Genomic DNA, 13437 nt, shown 5'->3' on the forward strand with positions numbered 1-13437 from the left:
TTTATTATTTAGGGTTTTGTCACAGAACATCCATACAAGTGGGCAGAAGCTAAATTAGGATAGAATAAATGCTCTCATTGTTTGTTTGAGTTGTTCTGTGCTTAAGTAGCGTTATTATTATCTGTCTATTTAAAGTAGGCGTATAAAAATAGTTACAAAATAAAAGCTTATTCACGCCTACTACAAAGTAAAATTGTTTGAAAATAATATGATATACATATTTTACAATGTTTTTACAGTATTTTTTGGCATTTACAATACAATAAATTTATCCGTTCAAGAACCCAACCTGAGCCACGAAAGGTCTACACAGTCTACAGTTGCATTCCTCTCCTTTTCAAGATTTCATTCTCCTTCAACGCTGGAGAAGGTATCTGATTGTTTCATGTCATTGGGAAGTGCTTGCCACAACCTTCTCCCTAGAAACGATATAGTCTCTAAACCATAGTACGAAGTGCGCGCTTGTGGCAGTAGTAGATTGTGGCAGCTTCTCAATCCATACGTACTGTGTTTTTCAATAAAGATATCCTTTTATGAAAGTAGGATTGAGCTCCCATTTGGTTTTATAAATTTTGAATCATCAACAGTTGTAAATTCCTGATGTGGATTGGAACCGCATTGTCTCTGAGTAACATTGTGTCAAAATTTGATTTCATATCCTTGTAAGTTATCCACAATGCCCGTTCGTGAATACGATTAACTTTACTTTTAAGTGTTCTATCGCAGAACATCCAAACAAGAAGACAGTAGTTAAACTGGGACAAGATAGATGCCTTCATTATTCTCTTTAGTTGTTCAGTATCAAGAAAGTGAGAGATTCTCGAGAGAGCATTTAGCTTTTGCCAAGCCTTTTTGCAAATTGACCTCAATTGCTTCTTAAAGCATAATGTTTTGTCCAGAATCACTCCAAATAGCTTTTCTTCCGTCCTCTCTTTTATCCTGACACTTCCGATATTTAAAAAAATAGCATTACTTTTATTCCCAAAGACCATTAGATGGCATTTGTCCTCATTCAACTTCATACAGTTGTTCGGGAACCATTCTGCAATTTTTAGGGCATCACTCTCTAATGTTTTAATGATATTATCAATACTGTTGTCACAAGCATAGATAGTTTTATCATCTGCATAGTTACATATTTGAGCATCATTCACAAACATGAAGAGATCATTGAGGTATATGTTAAACAGAAGAAGTCCCAAGACCGAGCCCTTTGGTACACCAATCGTTGTTTCTCTCCATATGATGAAGGACCCATTCCTCTTTACTCTCTGCTCCCTCTCGTTGAGATAGCTATGGATCAACCGAAATGCACTTATACTGAAACCACAAGCACTTAATTTCGCAATCAAATGCTCATGATTCAAGCAATCAAAAGCCTTTGAGAGATCCATCAGCAGTGCTCCAGCGACACCCCCTTTATCTAAGGTATTTTTGCAGGTCGTAAAAGTGCATGTTGGGTTTCATATCCCTCCCGAAATCCACACAGAAGAGGAGAGAGGAAGCTAAGGGGATGAGGTTTTATCTGACCCTCCATTACTCTCTCGTAAATTTTGGAAACTAGGTCCATAATTTTTCTTTATAAAGGCATCAAGACTTTTGAACAGGGACGAGACCTCACCAGTTTTTAGTTCCTTTGGATAATAGCACTCAAATAAATCAGAATTGAAGAGCTTGTGGATGAGGACAGCAAGAATGTCTGCATTCTGTTTGAGGATCTTAGCTGGAATGCTATTTAGCCAGAATAAGATCAACCCTTCTTCTTCTTTTTTCGAATGGGTCCTTTCTTGCAATTAGGCCCGAACCTGGGATCGATATTTTCTCTTTTTCGATTGATTTGGCAAGACAAATGATCTCCTTTGCAAAATAATGGCATCTTGTTTATATTCGATGGTTGGTTTAACATAATGTTTCATTCGTTCAACATTTGCTCCGCTGATAGACTTCACATAAATCCTCTTATTCTTGTTACAACGATGTTATAGCTCCCAAGGTTTAACGTTCTTTGCTATGGAATCTCCGACGATAACAGTTCTGTGTTTTTGCTTGGCATCTTTCTTTCTTTCCTTTTCAGTATCATGCCTTGTGTCTTTCTCTTTGGGGACTGTCTTGCTTTCTGTGGTATTATTTGCGTTGCTATCTTCATTGTCTATTACCATATTCTTTTCTTGTTCACCATTCTCCAGGGAGTTGCCAGGCTGCACTTTGCTGTCCTCAATGGGCTCTGATGCTGCAGCATTCTCATTGGAGTTGCAAGGCTGCCCTTTGCCATCAAGAACTCCTTTTGTTTTCCTATTTCTCTTTCTGCTTTTCTTTTTCTTGGTTTTTCTTTCCGGTGTCTCATTTTGGGTGTTTACGATACTTTCGTATACAATAGGAAGTCTTTTTGTTGCATTGTTGTAATCATTAGTATTGCCATGTTTTTGTTCCGTTTCCTTTGTCCTAACTTGAGTTACCTTCGTCGTCTGAATACCCCCTCCATCTAGGCCGAGTTTCCTCCCAAAGCTAAGATTTTCCTCTTTCAACATTTGATTAATTTCTCTGTCTCTGACAATTATCAGAAGTAATTTTGCGACAACTTGCTAACTGCGAGAAACTTTGATATATGTCAAAATTTGGCAATGCTGCATAGCTGGCAATCGGGACTTCAGCTGCGGAGGGTTCAACATGACGAAGGGGCGTAGAAGATCAGTTTTGTTTACCTTCGGGCAACTTTGGCGAAGTTTTGATTGAGGTTACTTCGGTTTCTTCTTGTGCGTTTTCATCCGATGCATCAACTACATGATAAGATACACTTTTTGTATAGAGCTTGCCTTTATAAACCATTTGTCCTTTAGAAACCATGGATGTCGTGCATGCCTTGCTTAGGCCATGCTTGGCGGCTTTTCGCACGATGAACTTCTTGTCGGGTTTCTTCTTTTTAATAAGGCGGATCTCATTTAGAATGGTGGAAATCATATCCTGGGATACTGATTTATTCGTTGTTGCCATGATTCACGCGAAAAAACACAAATACCAAAAGAAATGTCAAAATAAAAGAGATGACTAAAGAAAAAGTGTTCAACCAACGACCACGTCGATGCAAATGCAGCGTTTAAAAAGGGGTGGATTAGTAATACACACCTGATTATCTCCACTTTTTGAATTGACAAAAACAAGAAGAGGACTTCCTCGTGCCGGAGTCAGGGCCTCCCAAACACCAGGCCCCAGGTGCTCTGCCCGTTGTAGGGCAGTAGGGGGGACCGTCGATAAATTGTTCAGACCTAAGCTGCATTTCTTCGGAAATTTTGATTTACAGCCATTGTGGATCTGGGGATGAAAACATTTATAATATCGTAAATTACGGAAGCAATGTGAATAAACATAATGCAAATCATAAGTGATTCAATGCGAAATGTATCGCACAATTGCGCACTGTTGCACGATCACTGCAGCACGATCTAATAACTGATTCATTGATTAATATTTTACAAATAGTGTGTAATCCATCCATACTTCAGTGAGGTTAAATAGGGAAGGGTTGATCGATCAAATGATTGCCAAGTAGCAAAAAGTATATTTTGCCGGCTTTGAGGATATTCAAACAAAACTTACAACTAAATCGCACCAAAGACACGTCCAGTCCTGTATCCTTCGCTTACTCCCACATTGATTGTCACAGACACAACAGCGAGAATTCGGTGGCAAGTTGCCTTCAAACCACTGATGGGGCATCGAAAACTAGAACAAAATAGACAACTTGACAATTTCTGCGAACTACCCTAGTCAATTTGCAGAATAACCGAAAGAAGAGTTTAGTGGAGAAAACCCCAGGGCCCAGAATAACTTTGTAACTTTAACTCGTGATCTGACAGAAATTCCCTGGGGCTTGTTAATCCTAAACTTCTTCATCTAGCTGCTCCAACAACGATGCATGCTTTAACAATGATGCTGGACCAGGTCTGAAGGCCAGTTTACACCTCCTATTTCATTACTAGACCTTTAATGCTGATATCCCTTGCGCGTAATCCTTAAAAGCAAAGCATGAAGATCAAAGATTTGAGAATGCTCAAACATTTCCAATTGCATAAACGCCTTCAACGAAGCAAAGATTGATTCAACTGTATTACCTTGAAGTAGATTTCTACCAAGCGGTACACCATAAGTAAAACATAAAAGCAAACGCGAATGCATTTTTGTGCACCCCTTTCATTTTTCCTCAACTGTCAGTCATTGAAATTCCTATTTACTAGCTTTTGGGCAGCAATCTGAATGAAATCTTACCGAAAAGGGGAAAAAGTACCATAATTCATACATTCATCTTTGAAAACTATATAAATTCAATCGGTGTTTACAATTGAAATTTCAAACGTCAAAAAAGGGTAAAAGCTCCCCACTGTGAACAGAAAAAGCTACATCCAGCAAAGAAAAAAGCTTGCTAACTGAACTTAAGGATTAACTTCCAAAGTATAAACCGGTATTGATTTGGCATCTTTAGGAAATTTCATGTAAAAATGAAGAACAAGGGCATCTCTGGTGGAGTGAAATGACTAATGAAAATAGCTGGCTTTTCTGGGCTGTTAGCTCTTCGGTTATCCTAGCGTTACCTACATGACAGTATTGAAGTGTGATCAAATCATCATACCGGGTCATCATTACTTCCAGCCAGCCTCAGATCAGGCGGTATCGAATCGAGGGTGGTCCATTTACAGTTCTTTGGTGCTTTCGAAGCGCATTGCTTGTGAGCCTTGAATCTACAAACTGGAAGAAAACGAACTGAGAATCAAAAACAAACAAAGAGTTTTGAAAACAATTAAGGGTAGTTGCTTGTAGAATAGCTTGTTGAGATTGTAATTCGAGAGGGTACGATTTATATTTACGTGGATTTTTAAGCATACTGTACATCTTCCTCCTGGCCTGCCTCGAATAAGACAACCCCCTCCTCGTGAAGTCCCAACTACAAGGCCATCTATAGAGCTCCCAACCTTACACGCAAATTTTACAAGATAGGATTGCAAAAACAATCAAATCTAAAGGTAAAATGGGGAGGGGGGAATCGAGGGGCAATACACTCTTGCAAAAAGCTTAAGAGAATTCAACGAAAATAAAAGGATTTCTAGAAATTTTCTGAGAAAACAATATAATTTCGACCAAATGTGTACGAGATTTTCATAGAGTGATTTTACCCTCGAAAAAGGAAAAAACTGAAAAACTATGAATTTGTGTTGTCAACATGGCTTTGCGGCATGAATGTTTGGCAAAATGATCCTAGAAAAGCGGAAATTTTTTTGAAAAGAGTTATTTCCAATTCCCTTTATGGGCATATATCCACTTTGAATTAGACCCCATCAAAAAACGTCCAAAATTAAGAAACTTATTCCCTTTATCTTGCTTATTCCAGGATAAATTTTATCCATGAACACATAGTTCAGATATTTGAAGGTATAAAACCAGAGGTCCGGTGTGTCAAATCTATTGTATGGTAACACTGTATCTACCACCTGCCCCCCACAAAATGTCACAATTAACTTTCTTTACTATTCCAATGTTCCAATTCGCTTTACCATTTGAGCTGGTCAAATGGCTGTTTTAACTCAATGTCAAATGAGGATTTGAACGTGGATTGGCTTTCCATTCAAACCATTCCAAGCCAAGTGAAAAATTACAGAGAAATGAACAAACCTTCACAGGAAAGTCCTTTCCCAGAGATCCCAGCCAGTAACTCTCCGCAAACATTGCAAAACGTTGGACGGCTGTGGGTTGAAGAATACCAGTGGTGTTCGCCGGAGAGTCTATCCGTTAATTCTGACTGGAAAGGAAACTTCAAATCATCAAAATCATAATCACCTAATCATAAATCATAGAATTTATCACAATTACCATTATAATCATTATCATAATCATCATGCTAATCGTCACTATCATACATAATAATAATAATCACTATTCTAATTATCATTCGTTATTTTAAGCTGGTCATTCTGTAAGAAGGCGCGTTGATACTTTGCTTGTTTCAATTCGACAACAAAGAAGATGCATTTGTAGACACAGCAGATCCAAAGAGACACGATCACAGTCTATGGCTACTGCAGGTTCGTACTAACAAAAATCGTAAAAATATTGACCAAGAGAACAGTGTACAAATTTGGGCAGCACGGAGCAACAACGAACCACAACGTAAACTACCTGCAGCATGTACCAGTAATTGCGTCATAAGCCAATCTCGTTTCCCTGATACTTTGACCAAAAATTTATTTTTTTAAAAATTCATCATTATGTTTGATTTGCCTCGGCAATTTGAGTAGATAAGAATGAAATAAACGTTAATTCTCATAGGAAATTTTCATGACTAACAATCAATATTTTATTGATTCGTTATCAAACCGGAAAAGTTCTAAGGACGCCGAGAACGAGGCTGGGCAGGAGCAACTACGCTCATTTTTTTAATAAGAAACAAAGATCGATGTTGAGTACTCCAGTTTCTTGATGTTCTGGAAATTTAAATACTCGTTGTTTCTTAAAATTTTCTTAATTATGATGTCATGAATGGTGTTATTAAATATTCGTGACCTTTTTATCACGTCAAGAGATTCGCTTCCGTTATGATGCTGTATTTAGATGTGGGAAGTATATCTTTATCCCCTGTGTCTTAAGTTCTAGGCCAACAGGGCAGTCATGTTCTTGGATTTTACAAAATTTTGTTATTCTCAGATTTATCGCGATTTAATAATTTTTTTAATTTTTTTGCTTCGAATACCGAAGCTTCTTAATTTTTTCTTGCTTTCTAGTACTTGTTTCATATAGCCAGTTTCTTATAAAAATGAGTGTAATGCGTGAGGGTTGGCCCCTTACTTGATAATCAATATAGATTCCAGAATCAGACAATTAAAGAGCTGCGTCACGTTCAAAGCCGCAAGATAATGCGTTGGTTTGATGCTCGTGGATGGGGTGAGCTCACCACAGTAACCGACTTGAGATTCGGTAGGACAAAGAATAGCAGCGCAACGAGAAGATTTTAGAGTCTTTGATAACTATTGATCATTGCCAAAGCCATAAAGACCGATTTTATATGTATAGGTCAACATATTCTCATTGATCAGTTCAAGAATAGAAGCATTTTGTACTGCAACAGGAACAGGAACATCTGTCTGTGAAAGCGTAAGATAACGAACAGTAAACATTACTAAAAGCCACTGGTTTAAGAACGAACTAAACTAGGCAGCATTGCTGCAAGTTTAATAATTGCACGGTTTGTCATTTTGTCAGACACTCCGCTTTGACGATTGGTAAACAAATTCCCTGTTACACGCAGGCTGCCCCACATAAAATCCCTCTTACACGCAGACTGTCCCACAAAAAATCTCTCTTACACGCAGGCTGTCCCACACAAAATATTTGTTTACGATAACGTGATCTAGCCCCTTCAATATATATTACATAATTACGGGTCCCAGGGCACTGGAAGTTAACACTTTAGTTGTTTGTTAGTAGTTGAAATAACCAGAGTCAAAAAATCATGACGGTTTAACGGCTGTCAGCCGGAGGAAGGCTATTATCCGACGGTGCATTAGTTTGAAGGAAGGTAATTTCGAGGAAGGTAAATAGTGCAAAAAATCATCTGGAGGAGCATTGAGGCGTTTTCTGGAAATAACTTCACCATTTTTGGCTGTCCAGGGCTACCTACTAAATTTATTTTCATTGCAGATTCTGTTTTGGGGTACGTTTAAATGTTTTTCTTGATGATGACGATGTTTGGATGATAAGATATGGTTTTCCAGCATGCCAGGTTTTCCTATTGTTTTATCTGAAAATCCCTGGAAATCCTTTTGTTTTAGGGAAAATCTCGTACGCTATTTGCAAGAGTGAATTACCCCTCGCCACCAACAACGCATCAATTCGTCTGTGACGCAGGCCACCAACCATAGTGAGTAGCCGGCTAATGGCGTCATCACAAGCAATACAGTTGGAATATGAATGGCCTTTGTGCAACTTCTCTGACGTCACAATGATAGAATGCTCCTTTTTGCACTTTTCTTTTGTGGAATTTCACGCTTGTCTCGACGTTTGTTTTCAAGCAGTTAGGGCGAATGACTCCAAGCTTTCTGATCTGAACTTGATTAAAAATAACCTTTTGTGACCCCGGATACTGCTTAGATTACAAAATCTGAGTATGTGAAGCGGAATGATCAATCTAGATCAAATCTCTTTCTGCGATGGCAAGAAAGAATGATGACTGACGAAATAAAAACGAATAGTTGCTACACCGCACTAAGATATTGGTTATCTCCCTTAAATAGAACCGCCTCTGCAAAATTTCAAAAGAGATACCTACTATTACCGAAGGAAGGGCTGACAAACAGATCGTGTTTGCTCTCCGCTAGGCAATAATAACTGATGCGAAAATATAATGAAAACACCATACAGAAATTTGAAAAGAAAAGAAAGCTCCAGTGCACATTTACAAACCACAACTGCCAGAAAAAATATATGCTCTGATGGGTAAATTAGCTCTTGATTCACTGCAAACTTAACATTTCACACGTTTTGATTTCTTTTTATTGAGAAACTACTCACAGGGAATGTAGACCCATCAAAACACCCCAGTCAAGATATGCTCAACAGCCCCACAGGCCAAAATGCTACCCCGAATCGAGCCGATGCAAATCAGATCACTGGGAGGAAGTAATGCAGTAAGACGGGGGTTTCGAAAATCCAATGCATGTGGGGAGTAGAAGTGAACAAGTTTACGCTCTATTGGCATCAGTTTCAAGTTTCTCCAAGGATTAATTTAGACTGTAGAAATATCATCGTTCCTTAAAATTGGTTATCCCTAAAATCTCGTCTGCGCAGAATTGCGACGGTTTTGAAAAGGGCACAGTCGGCGATGGACATTTCAAACTCAAAAGGTCGAGTATCTTGTGCCTGAAAACATCTCAATCTTGTTGAAACGACATACCTTAAAAACTTGCGTAATGAAATCCAAATCAACTTCAACTTTGTCAAGGATCATTTCAAACTCATCTTCGTCTGAACAGCTGATGAGCCCCAACGAACTCGACAAGAACAAATCGGGCCGACACGAAAACGATCTTTGTGGAAAATTTGAATCCATGTCTTGCGCGAAATTCGTAGTGTTCCTGGTGTTATTTATGTATTAGAAGCATTGTTTTGTTACTGGAGTGGTTTGTGGACCTAGGCAGCTGCAAGATCAGAGCAATAACAGAAGTTTCTTATCAATATACCTGCTGAAGGTCGCTTCGAATCAGTCTTTTAACCCAGCGGTAAAAAAGGAAACGGCCTTCCAGCCTGTATTGCGATATCAAGTGGCTGCTGAAACCTGCTCCAATGTTTACCGTTTAGAAGCTCGGCTTGATTGAATGTAAAGAAACACGATAGCTCATCCTCCTCAAGGGCTGTCTGGGTACTGAATTGAATACTTCCCGTATTTCATAACATGAAAATCAAATGACGTCATCATCAAAGGCCAACAAAGCAATGAATCAGAAGTACTTGAAGGAACTGGGGGGTCAAAGGGCAGTATCAAAGACTCGACATGGACCATCTGACTTGACTTACCAAAGAAATTGCAACCTTGAAAAAGTAAACCATTGAAGAGAAACGCTGCAGACTCCAGAAGGCCCAAAATTCCCCCGCAAGTCAAAGAGCGACCGGACCACAGTGGTTAATGTTTTAATCAAGCCCCCCCCCCTGTTTACCAGGTCCTAGGATGGATTTTAAAGTAGGATGGGTGTTTTGTTTTCTGTCAGATTTGTTTCTCGGAACAAGTAACGTTGGTAGCCGAGGGAATAAGTCTTTTGTCTTTTTGTAAACCTGCTAGGGTAAAACGAGATAGAAAAGTCAAGAAAAGACAAGCCAAACCAGGTCAAGCCAAACCACGTCAAGCCAAACCAAGTCAAGCCAAACCAAGTCAAGTCCTTCTTTTAAAAGGGATTTTTTCAATAATTGAGTATGATCTGATATACTTCATAATATAATAAAATAAAATGCTTGTAGAAAGAAACCGGCTCAATTTATGAGCTGTGGCTGTAGATTCTGCTTTCTGCGAAAAACATCAATTTATAAATAGAAAAAATCGGTTCTTAGATCACCAAAAATTTAGAAGTTGTTAGTTGTACAGATCGAGGTTTACTCTTAACAATTAATTAATAACTCAATTTTAGTATGTGCGCCTCCCAAACGTGACCGCTGCTCTCCGGTTTTCTATTGCCAAAGTGTGCTTAGATACGAAGTCACAACCCCCTGGACATGGTAACTTGGCTCACGTTGCTAAGGGATATCGTTACCAAGCAGTGGGATAAGTATTTCAATAGGCAGTTGACTGGGTGTCTTTTTCGTTTTCTCCTGGGAGGTTAGCATGTCTCGACATGGTTATCCTTTGTCCATAACAAATAATGATTAAAAATCTTAAATACACATTTTTCTTAGAAGAAACCGACTCCTATGATGATAAAAACATAGCACAGATCTCCCCAGGAATATGCCGATTGGGGGGCATGTGGGTCCTCACGCCCCCCCTTTCCAATGTCTGCAGAATTTAACAAATTTGGTCATGCAGCTTGAACTTTAGCATTAAATAGGAAGTTTGACCAAATTTCAACCAATAATTCTTTTATTTTATTAGTCATGGTTGGTCATAGTCAACTTTCTTTTTTGTAATACACTATTTTTTAAAAGAACAAATTTATATGAACACGAGCCTCAAATTGGTCAAAAGTTAAAAACAATTTAAGAACAAGCAGAGGCTGAGTTACTGTAAAATGCGATTTTGAACAACATTTTATCTAAAAAACGAGGACGTTTAGCCATATGTGGGTTCTTTTTCGGTGAATATTCAGACCCGTGGGCAAATGAAGGCTGTCTCACTCACTTTGTTGGCAAATAAGGCCTGAACACCTCCCTTTAGCGAAAACGCTAGCAATCGCACTGCTTACAACCTATTAATTAAATTAAGAACAATCCACTCTCATATTTTTGAAAAAACAGTCAACCTGAACTCGAATTCACTGGTTCATACAAAAAGAAGAGTGTATTGCAAATAACTTGCTATAAGTAGCAAGCAAAAGACTATAAGAAATGACTGCATGAAATAACTGCAAGAGGTTTTCTGAGATGCATTTTAAGCTATTCTGAAGGGTGTGTTCGCAAACATTTTCTGCCCGCTCCGCTCGCAGGGGCGTCGTCTTTCCATTCTGCCCCAGAGCCTCTGAAATTCTCTCGGCGGCCTTTCAGCCACATTTGCCCTTCAATTCTTAAAAAATTTTATAGATTAGAGAACATTTTATAAGCTGAAATTATTGTTATGAGGAGCTCAAAAGAAGCTGCAGCTCATTTTTGCAGATATCCTTAAAATTGGTTTTTCGCAAAAAGATGCTCATGGATTCACCCAAAAACGCGAAATCCAGGGATATTAGTTTCTGCAAACTTTATTTCCTTATACTTTCATGATATCATTTGCTCTTACTGTGTATATGATCATCTATTTCATTGTTAATGAATTTTCTATGCAGAAATAATCGGTCAAAAAAGTAAAGTTGGTCACTTTTTTTCTGAACGCCCCGCCCCCCCAAAACAAAATTGTCTAGACACGTCACTGGATCTCCCTCCACCTTATGCAACAGCTTAAAAACGAATATTTTGACGATTGGATGGAACTTTTTCTATCATACTACAATTGGTTCTTATTTCTGGTTCAACTGAATAAGGTGATATCACGATGGCCGTCATGACTAGGCGGTCTGCTACGTGATTAGGATGAGTTATACTCAAGGTCGTAGCTAGAAGGGGTGTAGGGGGTGTGATACCCCCAATTCTTCAAGAGTTGGTCCACAAATCTTTAGTTGGTCACAGGCACCGCGCATCCATTGGGCTAGCTGGGACTATAGCCCCTTCTCACTTTTGTGCAATAAAAAGTTAGATAATTTTCAGATAGTTTACTCAAACGCAACTTTGGAAAATTTACACTAAAAGATCCTAGATAGTAGCAGTTCTTCTTGACTGGGAACCCTTTTTCGTTAATTTTCTTGGTGTTTTATGTTGTTTAATGATACGTTGTATTACTTTATTTGGTTTCGTTAGTGTTTAGGTAGTAATTGATACTTTCTCTGGATCAGAATCTTCTTAAATAATAAGTGGAAATAAGCAAATAATTTCTAAAAAGGGCGTTTTCCAGCGTTCTAAAGGGCGTGGCCTAAAAATTACGCCGTCGATTACGTGTCGATTACGCCCTTTTCAGCCCCCCCCCCCCACTTTTAGTCTTGTGCGCAGTACCTGGTAAGATGACCCCTAGTCTAATTTTTTCATCTATATCGTTTTTGGTAAATGTTACTATTGATGCCCCTAGTCTGAAAGGTCAAGTTTTAGCCTTAATTAAAAGAGCCTTCGTTGTACTACGTATTCATGTGTTTTGTTTCTATACAAAAATTCTCTTCAACACTTTGGTATTCAAGAAACTTTTAGACCAAACTAAAAAATTAAGAAACCGATTCCTCCCTCTGAAGGTAGTTTTTTATAAAAAAAACCTGCATGTAAAATAAAAATTTGAACAGAAAACAAATTAGAAAATCGCTACAGAAAAAGCGGAGTTGTTACGGTGCCATCCTAGGTTAATGGTGGCAAATCTTTCCTTTTTAGATTCAAACACCCAGCGACAGCTAGAATAGATTCATTTTGGAAAAAACTCAAAGTTAGGAGCAACAGACTCAGTTTAACACAACTCAGTTTGAATGTCAAGTGACTAGTGTTTTACTGTCGTTGTCTAAGAACAACTACAACGGATACTAATGTCAACCCTATCCACAGCCACGTTACTTGGCCTTATTGTTTGGCTTTGATAACACCCAACAATACAATGCTTTGTTCGTGGTGTAATAGGAAACAGATAACTTTGCTCGAGGCTCCATATTCTTATTTCTTGGAAAATTTTAGGCTTGAGTGACCTTTAACGTTGTACTTATTTCAAAATTTATTTTCCTACAATACATGTAGGAAATACATGTTGCATACAGTTTTTAGTTGATTAGCTAATAAAATCCGCTGTTGAAAACGTGGGAGTAAGGTTTTTAAAAAAATATATTGTTTTTTGTCCATCGTTCATATTTTTATGCTGTTTTTAAAAGAGTGCTTTAGCACGAGAAAGTGAACCTTTAAAGCTTTTTAAAATCTAAAAGTCGGTAAATATGCTGAAATTAAAAGTGACTGAACTAATAAAACATCCAAATGAAAATCAAATCATTTTTCAGGTTTCTAAACACAGAATAGATAAACTAAGATTATAAAAAACACTATCTTTTTGATAAACCAACGTAAAAATTAAATTTCATTCATCTGAATTGGGAAGGTTGATACTTGGAGAAAAGAGGAAAAAAATAATTTTTTTAATCAACAAAACTAACAAACTGTAAACATAAAAATTCAAAAGAAATGTTATGCTCTTTGAAT

General features: G+C 38.0%; 1 protein-coding gene across 6 annotated transcripts in view; it reads right to left on the reverse strand.

Annotated features, from left to right (window-relative positions):
- LOC135684827 (diacylglycerol kinase delta) overlaps positions 1-13437 on the reverse strand; it is a 66942-nt gene that overhangs the window by 21804 nt on the left and 31701 nt on the right. For 5 of the 6 annotated variants that reach the window (XM_065200501.2, XM_065200499.2, XM_065200502.2 and 2 more), the window contains 4 exons: positions 5662-5788; positions 4625-4740; positions 3595-3720; positions 3124-3309 (listed from right to left, as the gene is read on the reverse strand). In XM_065200501.2, the coding sequence (XP_065056573.2) occupies positions 3124-3309; positions 3595-3720; positions 4625-4740; positions 5662-5788 (555 nt within the window). Of the gene's footprint in view, positions 1-3123; positions 3310-3594; positions 3721-4624; positions 4741-5661; positions 5789-8935; positions 10105-13437 lie in introns of those variants that run through there. The other variant, XM_065200504.2, reaches the window with a different exon arrangement.

Source organism: Rhopilema esculentum, chromosome 21 (genome assembly GCF_057945365.1).
Source record: "Rhopilema esculentum isolate cy_ngs chromosome 21, ASM5794536v1, whole genome shotgun sequence".
NCBI lineage: Eukaryota > Metazoa > Cnidaria > Scyphozoa > Rhizostomeae > Rhizostomatidae > Rhopilema > Rhopilema esculentum.